Source organism: Narcine bancroftii, chromosome 2, assembly GCF_036971445.1.
Source record: "Narcine bancroftii isolate sNarBan1 chromosome 2, sNarBan1.hap1, whole genome shotgun sequence".
Taxonomy (NCBI): domain Eukaryota; kingdom Metazoa; phylum Chordata; class Chondrichthyes; order Torpediniformes; family Narcinidae; genus Narcine; species Narcine bancroftii.
The window spans coordinates 207,030,524-207,058,359 of NC_091470.1; the positions used below are offsets into that span (position 1 = coordinate 207,030,524).

General features: G+C 55.6%; 2 protein-coding genes across 2 annotated transcripts; one reads left to right on the top strand and one right to left on the bottom strand.

The window, feature by feature from the left end:
* Positions 1 to 2,455: 2,455 nt before the first annotated feature.
* On the bottom strand, positions 2,456 to 27,586 carry LOC138755031 (zinc finger protein 235-like). The gene is made up of 2 exons (XM_069920200.1): positions 27,404 to 27,586; positions 2,456 to 4,230 (listed from the first exon to the last, which is right to left on the bottom strand). The coding sequence occupies exon 2, from the start codon at positions 3,740 to 3,742 to the stop codon at positions 2,702 to 2,704; it is 1,041 nt and encodes a 346-aa protein (XP_069776301.1). The 5' UTR covers positions 3,743 to 4,230; positions 27,404 to 27,586; the 3' UTR covers positions 2,456 to 2,701.
* On the top strand, positions 6,142 to 27,035 carry LOC138753081 (mucin-2-like). The gene is made up of 23 exons (XM_069915671.1): positions 6,142 to 6,235; positions 6,695 to 6,963; positions 8,442 to 8,588; positions 9,790 to 10,293; positions 11,358 to 11,459; positions 12,096 to 12,248; positions 12,774 to 12,840; positions 13,427 to 13,595; positions 14,235 to 14,336; positions 14,686 to 14,881; positions 15,070 to 15,171; positions 15,883 to 15,986; positions 16,087 to 16,201; positions 17,275 to 17,327; positions 17,747 to 17,849; positions 17,991 to 18,190; positions 18,837 to 18,967; positions 19,056 to 19,654; positions 20,888 to 21,160; positions 25,904 to 26,001; positions 26,535 to 26,589; positions 26,684 to 26,770; positions 26,865 to 27,035. Exons 1-23 carry the CDS (start codon positions 6,142 to 6,144, stop codon positions 27,033 to 27,035), a joined length of 3,894 nt encoding a protein of 1,297 aa, XP_069771772.1.
* Positions 27,587 to 27,836: the final 250 nt, after the last annotated feature.

Below are 27,836 nucleotides of genomic sequence, written 5' to 3' on the forward strand. Positions count from 1 at the left end.
AATGAGGAGAGAGTTACTGGCACAAAATTAATGATGGGACAACTGCAAGCAGAGGTTAGGTGAGACAAGAATGAATGGACATGGGTTAAGGGTGATATGGTTAAGAGGAATCAGGAGGAACTTCTTCACGCAGAGAGCGGTGGGAGTGTGGAACGAGCTGGCAGCTGCAGTGGTGAATAATGAAGAGAAATTTAGATGGCTAGAGGGAAGGGAGGGGTATGTAGGGCTAGAATCTGGGTGCAGGTCGATAGGACAATCGGAATAGCTTGGCAGGGTCTAGATGGGTCGAATGGCCTTTTTCTGTGCTGTGGTGTACATGGTTCCCATGGAGCAGTATTATTTTCATTACTCCAGGTGTGGTCTCACGTGATATGTTTCAGTTAAGACTGCTACTTTTATCCCCGCCTCCTTATCACTAAGGGTGAGGAATCATCGCCCTTTCCAATTACCCGCTGCATTCTGCAATTTTAAACAGGAAGTTTCATGGGGCAAACTGGATGCATTCACTGTTCAGAGGGAAATGCGTCCAAGGGTCATTGTAAAAAAGCACATGTGGTGGGGGTGGGACTGATCTCCTCATTAAAGGCCAGAGTCAAGAACCAAGGAGCTTGGTCACAGGATGGCCACTTCAGACTGAGATCGAGAAGAGTCAAGGTTGGGGATTTTTTGGTTTGATTTTCCCGAATCATTACCTCACACTGATCTGGATTGAACTCCATCTGTCACTTTTCCACCCAATTCTGCTGACGTTGGCAGCTACAACAATGATCAGGGGTGGCTAACCTTTTTATTTAGACATCTCTTTTTCTCTTTGGCTTGACTTCGTGGATGAAGATTTATGGAAGGGTATGTCCACATCCGCTGCAGGCTCGTTGGTGGCTGACAAGTCCGATGCGGGACAGGCAGGCACAGTTGCAAGGGAAAATTGGTTGGTTGGGGTTGGGTGTTGGGTTTTTCCTCCTTTGTCTTTTGTCAGTGAGGTGGGCTCTGCGGTCTTCTTCAAAGGAGGTTGCTGCCCGCCAAACTGTGAGGTGCCAAGATGCACGGTTGGAGGCGATATCAGCCCACTGGCGGTGGTCAATGTGGCAGGCACCAAGAGATTTCTTTAAGCAGTCCTTGTACCTCTTCTTTGGTGCACCTCTGTCTCGGTGACCAGTGGAGAGCTCACCATAGAACACGATCTTGGGAAGGTAATGGTCCACCATTCTGGAGACATGACCCATCCAGTGCAGTTGGGTCTTCAGCAGCATGGATTTGATGCTTGCGGACTCTGCCAGCTCAAGTACTTTGATGTTGGTGATGAAGTCATTCCAATGAATGTTGAGGATGGAGTGGAGACAGTGCTGATGGAAGCGTTCTAGGAGCCGTAGGTGATGCCGGTAGAACAGGAGCGTGGGTATGACAATGGCTCTGTACACACTGATCTTTGTGTGTTTCTTCAGGTGGTTGTTTTTCCACTCTTTTGTGTAGTCTTCCAAAGGCGCTATTTGCCTTGGCAAGTCTGTTGTCTATCTCTTTGTTGATCCTTGCATCAGATGAAATGGTGCAGCCGAGGTAGGTAAACTGGTTGACCGTTTTGAGTTCTGTGTGCCTGATGGAGATGTGGGGGGGGGGGGGGGGGTGGCTGGTGGTCATGGTGGGGAGTTGGCTGATGGAGGACCTCAGTTTTCTTCAGGCTGACTTGCAGGCCAAACATTTTGGCAGTTTCCGCAAAACAGGACGTCATGCGCTGGAGAGCTGGCTCTGAATGGGCAACTAAAGCGGCATCGTCTGCAAAGAGTAGTTCACGGACAAGTTGCTCTTGTGTCTTGGTGTGAGCTTGCAGGAGCCTCAGATTGAAGAGACTGCCATCCATGCGGTACCGGATGTCATTGTTGAGGTCTTTCATGGACATACAGCACAGTAAAAGGCCATTACACCCCACGAGTACATATTGGGAGTGTAGGTTCATTGGGCAGCACAGACATGTGGGCCAAAAATGGCCTGTAACTGTGTTGTATGTCTAAAATTAAAATTAAAAACTAAAAGGTTGCCACCTCTGTTCTACACTATCCACAATACTTCCAACCCTCGTGTTAAATTCCATTTGCCAGTTTTGGCTCATCTTCCCAACTGATCTGCATCCTGCTGTAAACTGAGATATCTTATTCTCTTCTGTGACAGCTTTTAACTCTTCAGTCTGGTAAATGCATTTTTATCTTCACCTTAATTAGACCTAATGATCTGTCCTATGGAGCAGGAAACTCCAGAGGTTTCTATTTTTAAAATACATTTCTTTTAATTTTAGAGATACAGCACAGTAACAGGCCCATTCAGCCCACTAGCCCATGCTGCCCAAATACACCCATATGCAATCCATGTACGTTACTGGAGAGTGAGAGGAAACCAGAGCACCCAGAGGAAACCCAAACATGTCACAGGGAGAACATACAAACTCCTTACAAACAGCAACAGATTCAAACCCTCGTCGCTAAATTTAATTTGTTTAAAAATGTAAATACACTTAAAAGCTTAACATATGACAGATTTAAACATCCCTGGCACGAAACCACTGGTGGTTCCTCAAGTTTAATGACTGAATAAATCCTTTCCCACACACTGCACAAGCAAAGGGTGTCTCACCAGTGTGAATATGCTGGTGGGTCAGCAAGTCTGATGATCAATTGAACTCCTTGCCACACTCGGTACAGGTGAAGGACATCTACTTGTTGTGGATCTGCCGGTGGGTCTTCAGGCTGGAGGAGTGGGTGAAGCCCTTGCCACACTCAGGGCAGGAGAAGGGCCTCTCCTTGGTGTGGATCCGCTGGTGGGTCTTCAGGTTAGATGACTGGGTGAAGCCCTTACTGCACTCAGGGCAGGTGAATGGCTTCTCCCCAGTGTGGATCCGCTGATGGGACTTCAGGTGAGAGGACTGGGTGAAGCCTTTGCCGCACTCAGGGCAGGTGAAGGGCCACTCGCCAGTGTGAACCTGCCGGTGAGTCAGCAAGTCCCATGATCGACTGAACCCCTTGCCACACTCAGGGCAAGTGAAAGGCCTCTCTCTGGCGTGGATTCGCCGGTGGGTCAGTAAATCAGACGATCGACTGAACCCCTTGCCACACTCAGGGCAGGTGAATGGCCTCTCCCTGGTGTGGATCCGCCGGTGGTTCTTCAGGTGAGAGGACTGGGTGAACCCCTTGCCACACTCAGGGCAGGTGAAGGGCCTCTCCCCAGTGTGGATCCGCTGGTGAGTCTTCAGGCTAGAGGAGTTGATGAAGCCCTTGCTGCACTCAGGGCAGGTGAAGGGCCACTCGCCAGTGTGGATGCGGCGGTGGGACTTAAGGCTGGAGGAGTTGGTGAAGCCCTTGCCGCACTCAGGACAGGTGAAAGGCCACTCCCTGGTGTGGATTCGGCGGTGGGTCGACAGGTTAGAGGATTGAGTGAACCTCTTACCACATTCAGGACAAGTGAAGGGCCTCTCCCCAGTGTGGATCCGCCGGTGGGACTTCAGGTGAGAGGACTGGGTGAAGCCCTTGCCGCACTCGGGGCAGGTGTAGGGCCAATTGCCAGTGTGAACCTGCTGGTGGGTCAGCAAGTCTGACGATTGACTGAAGCCATTGTTGCACTTAGGGCAGGTGAAGGGCCCCTCGCCAGTGTGGAGACGCTTGTGAGTTATTACGTGGGAGGACTTAGTGAACCCCTTCCCACACTCTGAACAGATGAACTGACATTTCCCAGTGTGGGCCCACTGGTGGGCACTCATTTCTTAAGGCAGAGTGGACCCTTCACTCACAGCAGCTGAGGGACCAGGCTTCGGTTAGGATATGCTTTCAATGTCCCAAATCATCAGCGCTGTTCCCCCAACTACTTCCAGGTGAAGTCCAGCACAAATTTCAGTGTGGGACAGAAAATTGTTTTTCAAACATCAACAGTGATCAATCACTTTTAACAGGCAAATATTTGCTCACTCCTTCAGTGATGTGAAAAATAAATTATCAGGCTTCACCCCTGTTTAGTTCATCAAAGCCTCTCAGAGGATGTGCTTGTGTTTCCCTCGGTGACTCTCTCTGCGCAACTGGCCAAAATTCTTTACAGTCAGTGGTCCTTAACACTCTTATTCAGTGTGTGAATCACACTGTGGCTTGTAATCACTTCTCAGAAATAAAGCACGCAAGCATCTCCTCTTCAATGACGTGACTGGTGCTAACATTGCCTTTGATTGCCATCCACAACTCCTCTGCTTTTATCACCCTGCAAAACAAGTGTAGCCACAACATTATTCAGAGAAAGGTGGCAAGGTAGAACAGGTCACTTTGGTCTCTGTGGTCAGCTATCGGCTGTATTCCCACCTCAGTCAGGAATTTGGGACTTTATAGGCGTTAATTGAGCCAGAAGTTCATTGAATCAGAAAGGTAATGAGAGTTCTGTTAAGGGTCCCAACCTGAAACGTTGGCCTTGGATGTTTTACCTGACTCACTACTGACCCTGCAGCTTCCCATTGTTCACTCAAAATTCCAGCATCTGCAGTTTTTGTGTTCTTCAACAGAGGGTTTTATTTACCGGGAATTAAATTTAGTTCATCGACTGTTTTTAATCTCAGCCCCAACTGAAGCTGTTTCCTCAACAATGCGGATGTCGGCAAGGTCTGGAAAACCAATCAGCTCCAAATTCTTTCGCACGTATTTAACCCCCCAAGCCCCCTTCCCCATTGCCCTCCCCCAGCTCTTTCTCTCGCTCTCCCCTTTTCCCCGTGTCCATCCACAGAGCCAAAACCAATTAACCCCTCTCCTCTTATCTTATCTATATCTATAAGATATATCTATATCTTATGATGATGGAATCCTCCCCCTCCCATTCATCAACCTTTATTCTGACACCTTCCTGTTCTTTGCTTATTCCCCTTGAAGAGGGAATAAGATGACAAGAAACATTGATCGTGTGGGTGGTCAGAGGCTTTTTTCGAGGGCTGAAATGGTTCCCACAAGAGGACACAGGTTTAAGGTGCTGGGGAGTAGGTACAGAGGAGATGTTAGGGGTACATTATTTTAAAGGCAGAGAGTGGTGGGTGTGTGCAATGGGTTGCCGGTAACGGTAATAGTGGTGGATACGATAGGGTCTTCTCAAAGACTTCTGGATAGGTATATGAAGCTGAGAAAAATAGAGGGCTATGGGTAAGCCTCGTAATTTCTAGAGAGGACATGTTTGGCTTAACTTTGTGGGCCAAAGGGCCTGTATGTTTTCTATGTTTCTAAGGGCCCAAAATGTTGGTGATATATCTGTACGTCTTTGGCTACGCAAGACCGGCTAAATTCTCCAGTATTTTTGTGTGTTTTTTCCACTTGTGGCCGGTTACCCTGTGCTCCTCCACCTTCTACCCCACCCCAACCTTTTTTATTCAGGGTCCACCTACTTTTCATCTTAGCTTGATGAAGAGCCCAAGCCCAAAATGTTGCTCTCCTTCTCCAGTAGGTTTGTGCAGTGCTAAAGGAACTAATGTCCACCTCTTTAACCTTTTTGGATCCTCGGAGCATTGGAGGAGGAACAAAAGTCTTGGCAGAGAGGTCAATTTTAGAGAGGTGTGAATGGCAAAGGGTTTAGCAGAGTGTTAATTTGTGGGAGTGAGTAATTGAGATAATTGTCATGGACAAATAAAAGGGGTAGCTAAAGAGCAGTGGCCCAGTGTGTGAGTGGCTCAAGGTAGGAGTGGAGATTTGAGGGTTTGGCTTGAGCGGTTTTGGTGAGCAGCGAATGAAGACGAGGTTACTCCTAGAGAGGCAAGGCTGGTAAGTTTCTTTAATTAATTTAATTAACTTAGGAGTAGGTCATGGATGCAGTAGTTAGGGTAGTCCAGTAGGATGTGGGAAGTCAGGGACAGCACATTTGTTCCTAATGATAACACCTACAAAAGGTGCATTCAGCTGCAGCTCCTGACAAACCCAGTAAGGGAATCCAGCTGGAGCTGGATGAACTCTGGATCTTAAGAGAGGCAGAGGCAGCGATAGACAGGGGATTCAGGAAGAGGGAAGAGGCTGAAAGAGCAGAGCACTGCTGAAGCTGTTTCCCTCAACAAGTATACTGTTTTAGATACTGATGAGTGGAATGATCTACTGGGAAAAGATTGTGCTAGTCACATCTCTGGCACAGAGGTTGCCCCCACCCACCATGGCTCAGAAGGAAAGGAGGGAGAAGAGGAGAGCTATGGTAATTGGGGATTCATTGGTTAGGAGAGCAGACAGGAGGTTGAGGCTCCTGGATGGTATGTTGCCTCTCAAGTGCCAAGGATTGCTTAAGGTGGGATGTGAGTGGAATAGGAAAGTTGAGAATCACTGCTCTAGACCCAATTATTACTGAAATATTTTGCTTGAGAAAAATTGTCATTGGCCCATTTCTTTTGGAGTTATGAAACTGTGCATATAACAAGTCAATTGGGTACAATTAAAACATTGGTTTTCAAACTTTTTACTTCCACCCACATACCACCTTAAGCAATCCCTTACAGAGCCCCAATGGCATAGGGAATAATTAAAGTGGTATGTGAGTGGAAAGAAAAAGGTTGAGAACCATTGCATTAGATAGAGGAAGCAGGAAGGGCTCCTGAGAAGCATTATGATAGCCAGGAAGGAGCTTAAGACTTTGGTGATCTCTTTGGGGGAATCAAAAGGGCTTGGCATGCGAAATTAAGGAAAACCCTAAGGTGTTCAATGCGTATGTGAAGAACAGAAGTATGATGAGAATGAAAATGAGCCACTAAATGATAAGAGAGGCAACATGTGTCTGGAGGAGGAGGAGGAGGTTGGGGAGGACCTAAATGCATCAATATTCACAAGAGAAAAGGTCCTGAATCAGGGTGAGGTTGAAATAGAACAGGCATGTGTGCTGGACAATCTGGAGATTAGGGACACGGATGTGGAGGATCTTCTTAATAACCTAACAATTGATAAGACCCAGGGGCTGGACGTGATATACCCCAGGCAACTGTGGGAAGTGAGAGAAGAGATAGCTGGGCAGCAGCTATGGTCTTTGAATCATTTAAGACTGAGACAGACACATAAAGAAAATAGAGGAGAATGGAGCAGGGAGGGTTTAGGACTTTTTTAGGAAGGAATATATGAATCGTTACAACCTCGAGGGCAGAAGAGCCTGTACTGTGCTATTGTTATTTATTCTAGACTGCCCGACTCTCTCCCCAGAGCCCTGCATTAGTCCGCACACTGATCCCACCACCCCACTCTCTCCCCACAGCACTGTACCAGGCCAAACACTGATGCCACAACCCACACTCTCCCCACAGCCCTGTATCAAGACTCACACTGATCCTACTCCCCCATCTCTCTCCCCATAGCTGGGTACCAGACCCCACAATGATTCCACAGCCCTGAAAGAGTCCCCACACCGATCCCACCACGACACTCTCTCCCCACAGCCCTGTACCTGTGCCCACACTGATCCCACTGCCCCTCTCTCAACCCACAACCCTGAATCAGTCCCCATACTGATCCCACTGACTCTCTCTCTCCCCACAGCCCCGTCTCAGTCCCCAGACTGACCCCAATGCCCCACTCTCTCCCCTCAGCCCTGTATCAATCCTCACATTGATCCCACCACCCAACTCTCTCCCCACAGCCCTGTCTTAGTCCCCACTCTGATAACATTTCCCCACTTCTCCCCACAGACCTGTATGTCCTCACATGGATCCCACTGCCCCACTCCCCACACAGCACTGTACCAGCCTCCACACTGGTCCCACTGCCCCACACTCTCCCCATAGTCCTGCATCAGTCAACACACTGATTCCCTCCTTAAAGCCCTGTATCAGTCCCCACACTGATACCACTGCCCGTCTCTCCCCCACAGCCTTGATCCCACTCCCACAGTCTCTGCCCACAGCCCTATATCAATCCACAATGATCCCATTGCACCTCCCTCTCCCGACAGACCTGTACTAGTCCCTACACTGAGCCTACCGCCCCACTCTCTCCCCAGAACCCTGTATTAATCTTCAGATTGATCCCATTTCCCCACTGTCTCCCCACAGCCCTGTATCAATCAATACACTGATCCCACTACACCACTCCCCACAGCACTGTACCAACCTCCACATTGATCCCACTGCCGCTCTCTCTCCACACAGCCCTATATCAGTCCTCACACTGGTACCACACAGCCTTATACCATTCCCCACATTGATCCCAGTCCCACACTCACTGCCCACAGCCCTGTATGAGACTACACTGATCCCACTGCCCCTCCTTCTCCCAACAGCCCTATTCTGTCCCCACACTGATCGCACAGCCCGTCCCTCCCCAAAGCCCTGTATCAGTCCTCAAACTGTTCCCACTGCCCCTCCCTCTCCCTCCCCACATCCCTGAACCAATCCCCACACTTATACCACTGCCCTCTCCCACCCCACAGCCCTGTACCAGTCCCCACACTGATCCCACTGCCCCAATGTCCACCCACAGCCCAGCATCAGTTCCCACACTGATACCATTGGCCCTCTCTCCCTCCTGAGCCCTGTACCATTCCGCAAACTGATCCCACTGCCCCACACTCTGCCTAAAGCCCTGCATCAGACCACACTGATCCTACTGCCACTCCCTCTCCCAACAGTATGTATAAGACCACACACTGGTCCCACTGCCCCTCCTTCTCCCCAGAACCCTGTATCAGTCCCCAGAACCCTGTATCAGTCCCCAGAACCCTGTATCAGTCCCCAGAACCCTGTATCAGTCCCCAGAACCCTGTATCAGTCCCCAGAACCCTGTATCAGTCCCCAGAACCCTGTATCAGTCCCCAGAACCCTGTATCAGTCCCCAGAACCCTGTATCAGTCCCCAGAACCCTGTATCAGTCCCCAGAACCCAGTATCAGTCCCCAGAACCCTGTATCAGTCCCCAGAACCCTGTATCAGTCCCCAGAACCCTGTATCAGTCCCCAGAACCCTGTATCAGTCCCCAGAACCCTGTATCAGTCCCCAGAACCCTGTATCAGTCCCCAGAACCCTGTATCAGTCCCCAGAACCCTGTATCAGTCCCCAGAACCCTGTATCAGTCCCCAGAACCCTGTATCAGTCCCCAGAACCCTGTATCAGTCCCCAGAACCCTGTATCAGTCCCCAGAACCCTGTATCAGTCCCCAGAACCCTGTATCAGTCCCCAGAACCCTGTATCAGTCCCCAGAACCCTGTATCAGTCCCCGGAACCCTGTATCAGTCCCCGGAACCCTGTATCAGTCCCCGGAACCCTGTATCAGTCCCCGGAACCCTGTATCAGTCCCCGGAACCCTGTATCAGTCCCCGGAACCCTGTATCAGTCCCCGGAACCCTGTATCAGTCCCCGGAACCCTGTATCAGTCCCCGGAACCCTGTATCAGTCCCCGGAACCCTGTATCAGTCCCCGGAACCCTGTATCAGTCCCCGGAACCCTGTATCAGTCCCCGGAACCCTGTATCAGTCCCCGGAACCCTGTATCAGTCCCCGGAACCCTGTATCAGTCCCCGGAACCCTGTATCAGTCCCCGGAACCCTGTATCAGTCCCCGGAACCCTGTATCAGTCCCCGGAACCCTGTATCAGTCCCCGGAACCCTGTATCAGTCCCCGGAACCCTGTATCAGTCCCCGGAACCCTGTATCAGTCCCCGGAACCCTGTATCAGTCCCCGGAACCCTGTATCAGTCCCCGGAACCCTGTATCAGTCCCCGGAACCCTGTATCAGTCCCCGGAACCCTGTATCAGTCCCCGGAACCCTGTATCAGTCCCCGGAACCCTGTATCAGTCCCCGGAACCCTGTATCAGTCCCCGGAACCCTGTATCAGTCCCCGGAACCCTGTATCAGTCCCCGGAACCCTGTATCAGTCCCCGGAACCCTGTATCAGTCCCCGGAACCCTGCATCAGTCCCCGGAACCCTGCATCAGTCCCCGGAACCCTGCATCAGTCCCCGGAACCCTGCATCAGTCCCCGGAACCCTGCATCAGTCCCCGGAACCCTGCATCAGTCCCCGGAACCCTGCATCAGTCCCCGGAACCCTGCATCAGTCCCCGGAACCCTGCATCAGTCCCCGGAACCCTGCATCAGTCCCCGGAACCCTGCATCAGTCCCCGGAACCCTGCATCAGTCCCCGGAACCCTGCATCAGTCCCCGGAACCCTGCATCAGTCCCCGGAACCCTGTATCAGAACCCTGTATCAGAACCCTGTATCAGAACCCTGTATCAGAACCCTGTATCAGAACCCTGTATCAGAACCCTGTATCAGAACCCTGTATCAGTCCCCAGAACCCTGTATCAGTCCCCAGAACCCTGTATCAGTCCCCAGAACCCTGTATCAGTCCCCAGAACCCTGTATCAGTCCCCAGGACCCTGTATCAGTCCCCAGGACCCTGTATCAGTCCCCAGGACCCTGTATCAGTCCCCAGGACCCTGTATCAGTCCCCAGGACCCTGTATCAGTCCCCAGGACCCTGTATCAGTCCCCAGGACCCTGTATCAGTCCCCAGGACCCTGTATCAGTCCCCAGGACCCTGTATCAGTCCCCAGGACCCTGTATCAGTCCCCAGGACCCTGTATCAGTCCCCAGGACCCTGTATCAGTCCCCAGGACCCTGTATCAGTCCCCAAGACCCTGTATCAGTCCCCAGGACCCTGTATCAGTCCCCAGGACCCTGTATCAGTCCCCAGGACCCTGTATCAGTCCCCAGGACCCTGTATCAGTCCCCAGGACCCTGTATCAGTCCCCAGGACCCTGTATCAGTCCCCAGGACCCTGTATCAGTCCCCAGGACCCTGTATCAGTCCCCAGGACCCTGTATCAGTCCCCAGGACCCTGTATCAGTCCCCAGGACCCTGTATCAGTCCCCAGGACCCTGTATCAGTCCCCAGGACCCTGTATCAGTCCCCAGGACCCTGTATCAGTCCCCAGGACCCTGTATCAGTCCCCAGGACCCTGTATCAGTCCCCAGGACCCTGTATCAGTCCCCAGGACCCTGTATCAGTCCCCAGGACCCTGTATCAGTCCCCAGGACCCTGTATCAGTCCCCAGGACCCTGTATCAGTCCCCAGGACCCTGTATCAGTCCCCAGGACCCTGTATCAGTCCCCAGGACCCTGTATCAGTCCCCAGGACCCTGTATCAGTCCCCAGAACCCTGTATCAGTCCCCACATGGATCCCAATGCCCCACTGTCCCCCCACAGCCCAGCATCAGTCCCCACACTGATCCCATTGCCCCTCCTTCTCCCCAGACCACTGTATCAGACCCCACACTGATCCCACTGCCCCTCCTTCAATCCAGAACCCTGTATCAGTCCCCACACTGATCACACTGCCCCACTCTCTCCGCAGAGCACTGTATTAATCCACACTAATCCCAATGCCCCACTGTCCCCCCACAGCCCTGTATCAGTCCCCACAATGATCCCACTGCCCCTCTTGCTGCCCACAGCTCTGTACCAGTCTCCACACTGATCCCACTGCTGCTCTCTCCAGACAGCCCTGTATCAGACCCGACACTGATACCACTGCCCCACTCTCTCCCCACAGCCCTATACCAATCCATACACTGACCCCACCATCCCATTCTCTCCCCACAGCCCTCTAACAGTCACCACCTCTGATCTCACTGCCCAACTCTCACCCCAGAAACCTGTATTAATCCTTACACTGACCCCACTGCCCCTCCTTCAAGCCAGAGCCCTGTTGTATCAGTCCCCATGTGATCCCACTGCCCCACTCTCTGCCCAAAGTCCTGCATCAGTCCACACAATTATCCCTCTGTCCCACTTCTCCCCACAGCCTGTATCAGTACTCACACTGATGACACTGCCCCACACTTCCCACACCCGTTCCAGTCTCCACAGTGATCCATTGCCCCTCTCTCTACCTCTCCAAAGCCCTAAACCAGACCCACTCTGATACCACTGCCCCTCTCCCCCACAATTCTGTATCAGACCCCACACTGATACCACCATCCCACTCTCTCCCCACAGCCCTCTAACAGTCACCACCTCTGTTCTCACTGCCCAACTCTCACCCCAGACACCTGTATTAATCCTCACACTGATCCCACCGCCCTAATGTCCAGCCATAGCATCAGTCCACACTGATCGTACTGCCACTCCCTCTCCCAACAGCCTTGTATCAGACCCTACACTGATCCCACTGCCCCTCATTCTCCCCAGAACCCTGTATCAGTCCCCACACTGATCACACTGCCCACTCTCTCCCCAGAGCACTGTATTAATCCTCACACTGATCCCAATGCCCCACTGTCGCCCCACAGCCCTGTATGTCCCCACACTGATCCCACTGCCCCTCCTTCTCCCCAGAACCCAGTATCAGTCCCTACAGTGATCCCACTGCCCCACTCACTCCCCACTGCCCTTTACCAGTCTCCAGACTGATCCCACTGCCACACACTCTGTATCAGTCCACACACTGATCCCTCTGCCACACTCTCTCCCCACAGCCCTGAAACAGTCCCCACACTGATACGATTGCCACACTCTCTCCCCTCTGCCCCGTACCAGTCTCCACACTGATCCCACTGCTACTCTCTCCAGACAGCCCTGCATCAGTCCCCTCACTGATCCCAATGCTGCTCTCTCCAGACTAGCCTGTATCAGTTGCCACATTGATCCCACTGCCCCACTCTCTCCCCACAGCCCATTACCAGTCCCCACACTGTCCCCATCAACCTTCTCTTTCCCCACAGCCCTGAATCAGTCACCAGACTGATCCCACTGCCCGACTCTCTTCCCAGAGCCCTATATTAACCCTCACATTGATCCCACTGCCCTGTCTCCACACAGCCCTGTATCAGTCCTCACACTGATCCCACTGCCCCTCCTTCAAGTCAGAGCTCTGTATCAGTCCCAAGTGATCCCACTGCCCCACTCTATCCCAGCTCAGCATCAGTCCCCACACTAATGCCACAGCCCCTCCCTTTCCCTACTGCACAGTATCATTCCTCACACTGATTCCACTGCCCCACGGTCCCCCACAGGTCTGTATCAGTCCTCGCACTGCCCCTTCTTCAAGCCAGAGCCCTGAATCAGACCCCAGTGATCTCACGACGCCACAGCCCAGCACTTCCCCACACTGAACCCACTTCCCCACTGTCTCCCCACTGCCCTGTACGAGTCCCTACACTGAGCCCACCGCCCCACTCTCTCCCCAGAGCCCTGTATTATTCTTCAGATTGATCCCACTTCCCCATTGTCTCCCCACAGCCCTGTATCAGTCCATACACTGAACCCACTGCACCACTCCCCACAGCACTGTACCAACCTCCACATTGATCCCACTGCCCCTCTCTCTCCACACAGCCCTATATCAGTCCCCACACTGATACCACACAGCCTTGTACCATTCCCCACATTGATCCCACTCCCACACTCACTGCCCACAGCCCTGTATCAGTCCTAAAACTGATCCCACTGCCCCTCCCTCTCCTTACCCACAGTCCTGAACCAATCCCCACACTTATACCACTGCCCCTCTCCCTCCCCACAGCCCCTCTCCCTCCCCACAGCCCAGTACCAGTCCCCACACGGATCCCACTGCCCCTCTCTCTGCCCACAGCCCTGTACCAGTCTCCACACTGATCCCACTGCTGCTCTGCAGACAGCCCCGTATCAGACCCGACACTGATACCACTGCCCCACTCTCTCCCCACAGCCCTATACCAGTCCATACACTGACCCCACCATCCCACTCTCTGCACACAGCCCTCTAACAGTGACCACCTCTGATCTCACTGCCCAACTCTCACCCCAGAAACCTGTATTAATCCTCACACTGACCCCACTGCCCCTCCTTCAAGCCAGACCCCTGTTATATCAGTCCCCATGTGATCCCACTGCCCCACTCTCTGCCCAAAGTCCTTCATCAGTCCACACAATTATCCCTCTGTCCCACTTCACCCCACAGCTTGTACTCACACTGATGCCACTGCCCCACACTTCCCACACCTCTGTACCAGTCTCCATAGTGATCCACTACCCCTCTCTCCACCTCCCCACAGCCCTGAACCAGACCCACTCTGATACCACTGCCCCTCTCCCCCACAATTCTGTATCAGACCCCACACTGATAGCATCACCCCACTCTCTCCCCACAGCCCTCTAACAGTCACCACCTCTGTTCTCACTGCCCAACTCTCACCCCAGACACCTGTATTAATCCTCACACTGATCCGACTGCCCCACTGTCCACCCACAGCCCAGCATCAGTTCCCGCACTGATACCATTGGCTCTCTCTCCCTCCTCAGCCCTGTACCATTCCTCAAACTGATCCCACTGCCCCACTCTCTGCACAAAGTCCTGCATCAGTCCACACTGATCCTACTGCCACTCCCTCCCCCAACAGCCCTGTATCAGACCCCACACCGATCCCACTGCACCTCCTTCTCCCCAGAACCCTGTATCAGTCCCTACACTGATCCCACTGCTCCTCCTTCTCCCCAGAACCCTGTATCAGTCTCCACACTGATCCCACTGCTCCTCCTTCTCCCCAGAACCCTGTATCAATCTCCACACTGTTCCCACTGCCCCTCCTTCTCTCCAAAGCCCTGTATCAGAACCCACACTGATCCCACTGCCCCTCCTTCTCCCCAGAACCCTGTATCAGTTCCCACACTGATCCCACTGCCCCTCCTTATCCTGAGGGCCCTGTATCAGTCCCCACACTGAGCACACTGCCCCACTCTCTCCCTGTATCAGTCCCCACACTGATCCCACTGCCACACCTTCTTCCAACTGCCCTGTACCAGTCTCCACACTGATCCCACCGCTGCTCTCTCCAGACACGCCTGTATCAGTTCCCATACTGATCCCACTGCCCCACACTTTCCCCAGACCCTGTATCAGTTCCCACACTAATCACACTGCCCCACTCTCTCCCCACAGACCTCTAACAGTCACCACCTCTGATCTCACTGTCCAACTCTCCCCAGATACCTGTATTAATCCTCACACTGATCGCACTGCCCCATGTACACCCACAGCTCAGCATCAGTTCCCACACTGATTCCATTGGCCCTCTATACCTCCTCAGCCCTGTACTAGTCTCCACACTCATAGTACTGCCCCTCTCTCCCTCCTCAGCCCTGTACCATTCCCCAAACTGATCCCACTGCCCCACTCTCTGCACAAAGCCCTTCATCAGTCCACACTGATCCTACTGCCACTCCCTCTCCCGAGAGCCCTGTATCAGACACCACACTGATCCCACTGACCGTCCTTCTCCAGAGAGCCCTGTGTCAGTCCCCACTCTCTCCCCACTCTCTCCCCACTCTCTCCCCACTCTCTCCCCACTCTCTCCCCACTCTCTCCCCACTCTCTCCCCACTCTCTCCCCACTCTCTCCCCACTCTCTCCCCACTCTCTCCCCACTCTCTCCCCACTCTCTCCCCACTCTCTCCCCACTCTCTCCCCACTCTCTCCCCACTCTCTCCCCACTCTCTCCCCACTCTCTCCCCACTCTCTCCCCACTCTCTCCCCACTCTCTCCCCACTCTCTCCCCACTCTCTCCCCACTCTCTCCCCACTCTCTCCCCACTCTCTCCCCACTCTCTCCCCACTCTCTCCCCACTCTCTCCCCACTCTCTCCCCACTCTCTCCCCACTCTCTCCCCACTCTCTCCCCACTCTCTCCCCACTCTCTCCCCACTCTCTCCCCACTGCCCCACTCTCTCCCCACTGCCCCACTCTCTCCCCACTGCCCCACTCTCTCCCCACTGCCCCACTCTCTCCCCACTGCCCCACTCTCTCCCCACTGCCCCACTCTCTCCCCACTGCCCCACTCTCTCCCCACTGCCCCACTCTCTCCCCACTGCCCCACTCTCTCCCCACTGCCCCACTCTCTGCCCAAAGCCCTGCATCAGTCCACACTGATCCTACTGCCACTCCCTCTGCCAACAGCCCTGTATCAGACACCACACTGATCTCACAACCCCTCCTTCTCCCCAGAACTCTGTATCAGTCCTCACACTGATCCCACTGCCCATCCTTCTCTCCAGAACCCGGTATCAGTCCCTACAGTGATCCCACTGCCCCACTCACTCCCCACTGCCCTGTACCAGTCTCCAGACTGATCCCACTGCCCCTCTCTCTCCATCCCCACAGCCCTGTACCAGACCACACACTGAAACCACTGCCCCTCTCTCCCCCTTCAGCCCTATACCATTCCCCACACTATTCCACTGCTCACTCTCTGCCAACAGCACTATATCAGTCCCCAGTGATCCCACTGCTCCACTTTCCCCACAGCCCAGCATCAGTCCCCACACTGATCTAACTGCCCCACTCGTTCCCCACAGAACAGTATCAGTCTCCACACCGATCCCCCTTGCTCTGTATCAGTCCCCACCCTGATCTGATTGCCACACTATCACGCCACAGCCCTGTATCAGTCCCCACACTGATCCCACTGTCCCGTCTCCCCACAGCTCTGTATCAGTCCTCACACTGATTGCACTGCCCCTCATTCAAGCCAGAGCCCTAATCAATCCCCAATGATCTCACTGCTCCACAGCCCAGCATCAATCCCCACACTGAACCCACTACTCCACAGTCCCCCCCACAGCCCTGTATCAGTCCGCACAATGATCCCACTGCCCCACTCTCTCTGCAGATAATTTATCAGTGATCCCACGGACCCACTCTCTCCCCACAGACCTGTATCAGTCCCCACACTGATACCACTGCCCGAATCTCTCCCCATAGAATAGTATCAATCTCCACACCGATCCCCCTTGTTGTATCAGTCCCCACCCTGATCTGATTGCCACACTATCACGCCACAGCCCTGTATCAGTCCCCACACTGATCCCACTTTCCCGTCTCCCCACAGCTCTGTATCAGTCCTCACACTGATTACACTGCCCCTCATTCAAGCCAGAGCCCTAATCAATCCCCAATGATCTCACTGCCCCACAGCCCAGCATCAATCCCCACACTGAACCCACTACTCCACTGTCACCCCACAGCCCTGTATCAGTCCGCACAATGATCCCACTGCCCCACTCTCTCTGCAGATAATTTATCAGTGATCCCACGGACCCACTCCCTCCCCACAGGCCAGCATCAGTCTCCACACTGCCCCTCTCTCTCCATCCCCACAGCCCTGTACCAGACCCCACACTGAAACCACTGCCCCTCTCTCCCCCCTCAGCCCTGTACCATTCCCCACACCACTGCCCCTCTCTCCCCCCTCAGCCCTGTACCATTCCCCACACTATTCCACTGCTCACTCTCTGCCCACAGCACTATATCAGTCTACACTGATCCCACTGTCCTTCCCTCTCCCAACAGCCCTGTACCAGTCCCTACACTGATCCCAGTGCACCACTCTCTCCCAGAGCCCTGTATGAATCCTCACACTGATCCCACTGCCCCACTCTCTCCCCACTTCACTGCATCAGTCCTCAAATTAACTCCACTTCCCCGCTTTCTCCCCAAAGCCCCGTAACAGTCCCAGATTCATACCACTGCCCCCCCTCCCCCCCCTTAGCCCTATACTAAACCCCACACCAACCCCAACACTCCACACTCACCCCACTGATCCCACTGAACAACTTTCTCCCCAGGTCCTGTATTAATCCTCAGTGATATATCTTCCCCTCCTTCAAGCCAGAGCCCTTTAACAATCCCCAGTGATCCCACCACCCCACTCTCTCCCCGCAGACCGATAACAGACACCCCACTGATCCAACTGCCCCACTCGCTCCCCAGAGCCCTGTATTAATCCTCACACTGATCCCACTGCCTCACTGTCTCCCCACAGCTCTGAAACAGTCCTCACATTGATCCCACTGCCCCTCCTTCAAGCCAGAGCCATGTATCAGTCCCTATGTGATCCCACTGCCCCACTCTCTCCCTACAGCCCTGTACCAGTCTCCACACGATCCCACTGCCCCACTCTCTCCCCACAGCCCTGTACCAGTCTCCATACGATCCCACTGCCACACTCTCTCCCCACAGCCCTGTATCAGTCCCCACGGTTATTTCACTGCCCACTATCTCCCCAGAACCCTGTACCAGTGTCCAGACTGATCCCACTGCTGCTATCCAGACAGCCCTATATCAGTCCCCACACTGATCCCACTGCCACACTCACTCCCCACTGCCCTGTACCAGTCTCCACACTTATCCCACTGCTACTCTTTCCAGACAGTCCTGAATCAGTCACCACACTGATCCTACTGCCCCACTCTCTTCCCAGAGACCTGTATTAACCCTCATTGATCCCACTGTCTCCACACAGCAGTGTATCAATCCTCACACTGATCCCATTGCCCTACCTTTGTCAGAGCTCTTTATCAGTCCCAAGTGATACCACTGCCCCACTCTATCCCCACAGCTCAGCATCAGTCCCCACACTGATGCCACAGCCCCTCTTTCCCTACCACAGTGCATCAGTCCTCACACTGATTCCACTACAGCTCTGTCTCAGTCCTCGCGCTGCTCCTCCTTCAAGCCAGAGCCCTGAATCAGACCCCAGTGATCTCATGACCCCACAGCCCAGCATAAGTCCCCACACTGAACCAACTTCCCTAGTCTCCCCACAGCCCTGTACCAGTCCCCACACTCATACCACTGCCCCACTCTCTGCCCACAGCCTAGCATCAGTCCCCACACTGATCCAATTGCCCCACATGTTCCCCACAGCACTGCATCAGTCCTCACACTGATCCCACTGCCCCACTTCTCCCCACAGCCCTGTATCAGTACTCACACTAATCCCACTGCGCCATTCTCCTCACAGCTCTGTACAACGCCACAGTGATCCCACTGCCCCACTCTCTCCCCACAGCCTTGTACCAATCTCCATACTGATCCCACTGCCACACTCTCTCCCCACTGCCCTGTACCAGTCCCCAAACTGACCCTACCACCCAAAGGCCCTTTATCGGTTACCACACTGATCCCACTGCCACACTCTCTCCCCACAGCCCTGTATCAGTCCCCACACTAATCACACTGCCCCACTCTCTCCCAGAGCACTGTATTAATCCTCACATTGATCCCAATGCCCCAGTCTCTCCCCACAGCCCTGTATCAGTCCCCACACTGACCCCACTATCACCCCACAGCCCTTTATCAGTCCCCACACAGATCTCAGTACCACACTCTCTCCCCAGAGCCCTGTATTAATTCACACACTGACCCCACTGCCACCTCACATCCCTGTACCAGTCTCCAGACTGATCCCACTGCTACTCCATCCAGGCAGCCCTCAATCAGTCCCCACACTGATTCCACTGCCACACTCTCTGTCCAAAGCCCTACACAAGTCCACACTGATCCTACTACCCCTCCCTCACCCAACAGCCTTGTATCCGTCCCCACACTAACCCCACCACCCCACTCGCTCCCCACAGAACTGTACCAGTCCCCAAACTGGGCCCACTGCCCACTCTCTCGCCACAGCCCTCTAACAGTCACCACCTTTGATCTCACTGCCCAACTCTCACCCCAGACACCTGTATTAATCCTCACACTGATCGCACTGCCCCAATATCCACCCACAGCCCAGCATCAGTTCCCTCCTCAGCCCTGTACCAGTCTCCACACATATCACTGCCCCTCTCTCCCTCCTCAGCCCTGTACCATTCCCCAAACTGATCTCTCTGCCCAAAGCCCTTCATCAGTCCATACTGATCCTACTGCCACTCCCTCTCCCAACAGCCCTGTATCAGACACCACACTGATCCCACTGCCCCTCCTTCTCCCCAGAGCCCTGTATCAGTCCCCACAGTGATCCCACTGACCCTCCTTCAAGCCAGAGCCCTGTATCAGTCCCAATGATGCAACTGCCCCACTCTCTCCCCACAGCCCAGCATCAGTTCCCACACTGATACCATTGGTCCTCTCTTCCCCCACAGCCTTGTACCAGTCCCCACTCTCACATTACTGCCCCTTTCTCCCTCCTCAGCCCTGGACCATACCCCAAACCTATCCCACTGCCCAACTCTCTGCCCAAAGCCTCTCATAAGTCCACACTGATCCTACTGCCCCTCCCTCTCCCAACAGCCTGGTATCAGTTCCCACACTGACCCCACCACCCCACTGGCTCCCCACAGAACTGTACCAGTCCCCAAACTGGGCCCACTGCCAACTCTCTCTCCACAGCCCTCAGTCACCACCTCTGATCTCACTCTCCAACTCTCACCCCAGAATCCTGTATTAATTCTCACACTGACCCCACTGCCCCTCCTTCAAGCCAGAGCCCTGTTGTATCAGTCCCCATGTGATCCCACTGCCCCACTCTCTGCCCAAAGTCCTGCATCAGTCCACACAATTATCCCTCTGTCCCACTTCTCCCCACAGCCTGTATCAGTACTCACACTGATGCCACTACCCCATACGTCCCACACCTGTACCAGTCTCCACAGTGATCCATTGCCCCTCTCTCTACCTCCCCACAGCCCTGAACCAGACCCACTCTGATACCACTGCCCCTCTCCCCCACAATTCTGTATCAGACCCCACACTGATACCACCATCCCACTATCTCCCCACAGCCCTCTAACAGTCACCACCTCTGTTCTCACTGCCCAACTCTCAACCCAGACACCTGTATTAATCCTCACACTGATCGCACTGCCCAACTCTCTCCCCACTGCACTGTATCAGTCCTCACATTAACTCTACTTCCCCACTTTCTCCCCAAAGCCCTGTAACAGTCCCAGATTCATACCATTGCCCCTCTCCCCACCTCCCTTAGCCCTATACTAATCCCCACACTGACCCCAACACTCCACACTCACCCCACAGCCCTATAACAGTCACCACACACTGATCCCACTGAACAACTTTCTCCCCAGGTCCTGTATTAATCCTCACAGTGATACATCTGCCCCTCCTTCAAGCCAGAGCCCTTTAACAATCCCCAGTGATCCCACCACCCCACTCTCTCCCACAGCCCGATAACAGTCACCCCACTGATCCAACTGTCCCACTCGCTCCCCAGAGCCCTGTATTAATCCTCACAGATCCCACTGCCTCACTGTCTCCCCACAGCCCTGTTACAGTCCTTACAGTGATCCCACTGCCCCACTCTCTCCCCACAGCCCTGTACCAGTCTCCACACGATCCCACTACCCCACTCTCTCCCCAGAGCCCTGTACCAGTGTCCAGACAGCCCTATATCAGTCACCACACTGATCCCACTGCCACACTCACTCCCCACTGCCCTGTACCAGTCTCCACACTTATCCCACTGCTACTCTCTCCAGACAATCCTGAATCAGTCACCACACTGATCCTACTGCCTGACTCTCTTCCCAGAGCCCTGTATTAACCCTCACATTGGTCCCACTGTCACCACACAGCACTGTATCAATCCCCACACTGATCCCATTGCCCTACCTTTGTCAGAGCTCTTTATCAGTCACAAGTGATACGACTGCCCCACTCGGTCCCCACAGCTCAGCATCGGTCCCCACAGCTCAGCATCGGTCCCCACAGCTCAGCATCGGTCCCCACAGCTCAGCATCGGTCCCCACAGCTCAGCATCGGTCCCCACAGCTCAGCATCGGTCCCCACAGCTCAGCATCGGTCCCCACAGCTCAGCATCGGTCCCCACAGCTCAGCATCGGTCCCCACAGCTCAGCATCGGTCCCCACAGCTCAGCATCGGTCCCCACAGCTCAGCATCGGTCCCCACAGCTCAGCATCGGTCCCCACAGCTCAGCATCGGTCCCCACAGCTCAGCATCGGTCCCCACAGCTCAGCATCGGTCCCCACAGCTCAGCATCGGTCCCCACAGCTCAGCATCGGTCCCCACAGCTCAGCATCGGTCCCCACAGCTCAGCATCGGTCCCCACAGCTCAGCATCGGTCCCCACAGCTCAGCATCGGTCCCCACAGCTCAGCATCGGTCCCCACAGCTCAGCATCGGTCCCCACAGCTCAGCATCGGTCCCCACAGCTCAGCATCGGTCCCCACAGCTCAGCATCGGTCCCCACAGCTCAGCATCGGTCCCCACAGCTCAGCATCGGTCCCCACAGCTCAGCATCGGTCCCCACAGCTCAGCATCGGTCCCCACAGCTCAGCATCGGTCCCCACAGCTCAGCATCGGTCCCCACAGCTCAGCATCGGTCCCCACAGCTCAGCATCGGTCCCCACAGCTCAGCATCGGTCCCCACAGCTCAGCATCGGTCCCCACAGCTCAGCATCGGTCCCCACAGCTCAGCATCGGTCCCCACAGCTCAGCATCGGTCCCCACAGCTCAGCATCGGTCCCCACAGCTCAGCATCGGTCCCCACAGCTCAGCATCGGTCCCCACAGCTCAGCATCGGTCCCCACAGCTCAGCATCGGTCCCCACAGCTCAGCATCGGTCCCCACAGCTCAGCATCGGTCCCCACAGCTCAGCATCGGTCCCCACAGCTCAGCATCGGTCCCCACAGCTCAGCATCGGTCCCCACAGCTCAGCATCGGTCCCCACAGCTCAGCATCGGTCCCCACAGCTCAGCATCGGTCCCCACAGCTCAGCATCGGTCCCCACAGCTCAGCATCGGTCCCCACAGCTCAGCATCGGTCCCCACAGCTCAGCATCGGTCCCCACAGCTCAGCATCGGTCCCCACAGCTCAGCATCGGTCCCCACAGCTCAGCATCGGTCCCCACAGCTCAGCATCGGTCCCCACAGCTCAGCATCGGTCCCCACAGCTCAGCATCGGTCCCCACAGCTCAGCATCGGTCCCCACAGCTCAGCATCGGTCCCCACAGCTCAGCATCGGTCCCCACAGCTCAGCATCGGTCCCCACAGCTCAGCATCGGTCCCCACAGCTCAGCATCGGTCCCCACAGCTCAGCATCGGTCCCCACAGCTCAGCATCGGTCCCCACAGCTCAGCATCGGTCCCCACAGCTCAGCATCGGTCCCCACAGCTCAGCATCGGTCCCCACAGCTCAGCATCGGTCCCCACAGCTCAGCATCGGTCCCCACAGCTCAGCATCGGTCCCCACAGCTCAGCATCGGTCCCCACAGCTCAGCATCGGTCCCCACAGCTCAGCATCGGTCCCCACAGCTCAGCATCGGTCCCCACAGCTCAGCATCGGTCCCCACAGCTCAGCATCGGTCCCCACAGCTCAGCATCGGTCCCCACAGCTCAGCATCGGTCCCCACAGCTCAGCATCGGTCCCCACAGCTCAGCATCGGTCCCCACAGCTCAGCATCGGTCCCCACAGCTCAGCATCGGTCCCCACAGCTCAGCATCGGTCCCCACAGCTCAGCATCGGTCCCCACAGCTCAGCATCGGTCCCCACAGCTCAGCATCGGTCCCCACAGCTCAGCATCGGTCCCCACAGCTCAGCATCGGTCCCCACAGCTCAGCATCGGTCCCCACAGCTCAGCATCGGTCCCCACAGCTCAGCATCGGTCCCCACAGCTCAGCATCGGTCCCCACAGCTCAGCATCGGTCCCCACAGCTCAGCATCGGTCCCCACAGCTCAGCATCGGTCCCCACAGCTCAGCATCGGTCCCCACAGCTCAGCATCGGTCCCCACAGCTCAGCATCGGTCCCCACAGCTCAGCATCGGTCCCCACAGCTCAGCATCGGTCCCCACAGCTCAGCATCGGTCCCCACAGCTCAGCATCGGTCCCCACAGCTCAGCATCGGTCCCCACAGCTCAGCATCGGTCCCCACAGCTCAGCATCGGTCCCCACAGCTCAGCATCGGTCCCCACAGCTCAGCATCGGTCCCCACAGCTCAGCATCGGTCCCCACAGCTCAGCATCGGTCCCCACAGCTCAGCATCGGTCCCCACAGCTCAGCATCGGTCCCCACAGCTCAGCATCGGTCCCCACAGCTCAGCATCGGTCCCCACAGCTCAGCATCGGTCCCCACAGCTCAGCATCGGTCCCCACAGCTCAGCATCGGTCCCCACAGCTCAGCATCGGTCCCCACAGCTCAGCATCGGTCCCCACAGCTCAGCATCGGTCCCCACAGCTCAGCATCGGTCCCCACAGCTCAGCATCGGTCCCCACAGCTCAGCATCGGTCCCCACAGCTCAGCATCGGTCCCCACAGCTCAGCATCGGTCCCCACAGCTCAGCATCGGTCCCCACAGCTCAGCATCGGTCCCCACAGCTCAGCATCGGTCCCCACAGCTCAGCATCGGTCCCCACAGCTCAGCATCGGTCCCCACAGCTCAGCATCGGTCCCCACAGCTCAGCATCGGTCCCCACAGCTCAGCATCGGTCCCCACAGCTCAGCATCGGTCCCCACAGCTCAGCATCGGTCCCCACAGCTCAGCATCGGTCCCCACAGCTCAGCATCGGTCCCCACAGCTCAGCATCGGTCCCCACAGCTCAGCATCGGTCCCCACAGCTCAGCATCGGTCCCCACAGCTCAGCATCGGTCCCCACAGCTCAGCATCGGTCCCCACAGCTCAGCATCGGTCCCCACAGCTCAGCATCGGTCCCCACAGCTCAGCATCGGTCCCCACAGCTCAGCATCGGTCCCCACAGCTCAGCATCGGTCCCCACAGCTCAGCATCGGTCCCCACAGCTCAGCATCGGTCCCCACAGCTCAGCATCGGTCCCCACAGCTCAGCATCGGTCCCCACAGCTCAGCATCGGTCCCCACAGCTCAGCATCGGTCCCCACAGCTCAGCATCGGTCCCCACAGCTCAGCATCGGTCCCCACAGCTCAGCATCGGTCCCCACAGCTCAGCATCGGTCCCCACAGCTCAGCATCGGTCCCCACAGCTCAGCATCGGTCCCCACAGCTCAGCATCGGTCCCCACAGCTCAGCATCGGTCCCCACAGCTCAGCATCGGTCCCCACAGCTCAGCATCGGTCCCCACAGCTCAGCATCGGTCCCCACAGCTCAGCATCGGTCCCCACAGCTCAGCATCGGTCCCCACAGCTCAGCATCGGTCCCCACAGCTCAGCATCGGTCCCCACAGCTCAGCATCGGTCCCCACAGCTCAGCATCGGTCCCCACAGCTCAGCATCGGTCCCCACAGCTCAGCATCGGTCCCCACAGCTCAGCATCGGTCCCCACAGCTCAGCATCGGTCCCCACAGCTCAGCATCGGTCCCCACAGCTCAGCATCGGTCCCCACAGCTCAGCATCGGTCCCCACAGCTCAGCATCGGTCCCCACAGCTCAGCATCGGTCCCCACAGCTCAGCATCGGTCCCCACAGCTCAGCATCGGTCCCCACAGCTCAGCATCGGTCCCCACAGCTCAGCATCAGTCCCCACACTGATGCCACAGCCCCTCTTTCCCTACTGCAGTGCATCAGTCCTCACACTGATTCCATTACAGCTCTGTCTCAGTCCTCGCGCTGCTCCTCCTTCAAGCAGAGCCCTAATCAATCCCCAATGATCTCACTGCCCCACAGCCCAGCATCAATCCCCACACTGAACCCACTACTCCACAGTCCCCCCCACAGCCCTGTATCAGTCCGCACAATGATCCCACTGCCCCACTCTCTCTGCAGATAATTTATCAGTGATCCCATGGACTCACTCTCTCCCCACAGACCTGTATCAGTCCCCACACTGATCCCACTGCCACACTCTCTCCCCACTGCCCTGTACCAGACCCCACACTGACCCCACTGCCACACTCTCTCCTAACAGCCCTGTACCAGTCCCAACACTGATCCCACTGCCCCACCTTCGTCAGAGCTCTTTATCAGTCCCAAATGATACCACTGCCCCACTCTATCCCCACAGCTCAGCATCAGTCCCCACACTGATGCCACAGCCCCACTCTTTCCCTACTGCAGTGTCAGTCCTCACACTGATTCCACTACAGCTCTGTCTCAGTCCTCGCGCTGCCCCTCCTTCAAGCCAGAGCCCTGAATCAGACGCCAGTGATCTCATGACCCCACAGCCCAGCATGTCCCCACACTGAACCAACTTCCCCAGTCTCCCCACAGTCCTGTACCAGTCCCCTCACTCATACCACTGTCCCACTCTCTGCCCACAGCCTAGCATCAGTCCCCACACTGATCCAATTACCCCACACATTCCCCACAGCACTGTATCAGTCCTCACACTGATCCCACTGCGCATTTCTCCTCACAGGTCTGTAGAAGACGCCAGTGATCCCAGTGCCCCACTCTCTCCCCACAGCCTTGTACCAATCCCCACACTGAGCACACTGCCCCACTCTCTCCCCACAGCCCTGTATCAGTCCCCAGACTGATCCCACTGCCACACTCTCTCCCCACTGCCCTGTACCAGTCCCCACACTGACCCCACTGCTGCTCTTTCCAGACAGCCCTGTATCATTCCCCACAATACATCCACTGCTCCATTCTCTCCTCACATCCCTGTATCAATCCCCACACTCTCTCCCCAGTGGCCTGTTCCTTCTCCACACTGATCCTCTCTCCCCACTGCCCTGTACCAGTCCCTAAACTGACCCCACCACCCAAAGGCCCTTTATCGGTTACCACACTGATCCCACTGCCCCACTCTCTCCCCACAGCCCTGTACCAGTCCCCACACCGATCCCACTGCCCCACTATCACCCCACAGCCCTTTATCAGTCCCCACACTCGCTTCCCACAGCCCTGTGTCAGTTCCCACACTGATCCCACATTCTCTCCCCACAGCACTGTATTTAGTCTCCACACTGATCCCACTGACCCTCCTTCAAGCCAGAGCCCTGTATCAGTCCCCAGTGATGCCACTGCCTCATTCTCTCCCCACAGCACTGTATCAGTCCCCACACTGATCCCACTGACCCACTCTCTCCCCACAGCCATGTACCAGTCCCCTCACTGTCTCCCCATGGCCCTGTATGAGTCTCCACACTGATCCCACTGACCCTCCTTCAAGCCAGAGCCCTGTATCAGTCCCCAATGATGCCACTGCCCCATTCTTTCTCCACAGCCCAGCATCAGTTCCCACACTGATACCATTGGTCCTCTCTGCCCCCACAGCCTTGTACCAGTCCCCACTCTCATATTACTGCCCCTCTCTTCCTCCTCAGCCCTGTACCATACCCTAAACTGATCCCACTGCCCAACTCTCTGCCCAAAGCCCTGCATCAGTCCACACTGATCCTACTGCCCCTCCCTCTCCCAACAGCCTTGTATCAGTCCCCACACTGACCCCACTCGCAACCCACAGAACTGTACCAGTCCCCAAACTGGGCCCACTGCGTACTCTCTCCAAACAGCCCTGTACCAGTCCCCACACTGATCCCATTGCCCTACTTTCTCCCGAGAATCCTGATCTCATTGTTTCCACACACCCCCCCCCCCCCCACACACAGCACTGTACCAGTCTCCACACTGATCCCACTCTCCCCACAGCCCTGTATCAGTACTCTTTTTGATACAATCCTGTATCAGAACACGAACGAATCCGAATTCCCAAGTGCTATGGTGTCGGAAGGGTCTATTACTTTTTGACTAATATTTCAGTCGGTAGAACACCGAGGGCCGAAAGGCCTGTACTGTTCCATGTTCCAGAATACCTCGCGTTCCTGAACCCGCTCTCTCGGGCCCAAAGTAGGCTCCGCCCGATCGAGCGCTTCCTACCAGGGCCGAGCCGTTCACCCGGCTGGGTCTCCCACCTCCTGGCGCAGCTGCCAATTCCCACGGGGAAGCGGGGCCCGAACTGGCTGATGTTAGAAGGCGACTGCAGCCTCCACTTACCGCCCCGCCCCCACCTAATGACGTCACTTTTGCCCTATGGCGCCTGCGTTCTTCGCCCTTCAGCATAGATAGAGCGCTTTCTTCGCGGAGAGCATTCTGGGAACGTTAAGCTGCCATTGCTCTATGTGGCAGTGAGGGGTAGGTGAGATTGAAACAAGATGTAATGAGGTAAGGGTTAAAGGGCAATAGTTTAGAAGTAAATAAGAGGGAACCTCTTCACTCAGAGAGTGGTGGTGAGTGGAATGACCTTCC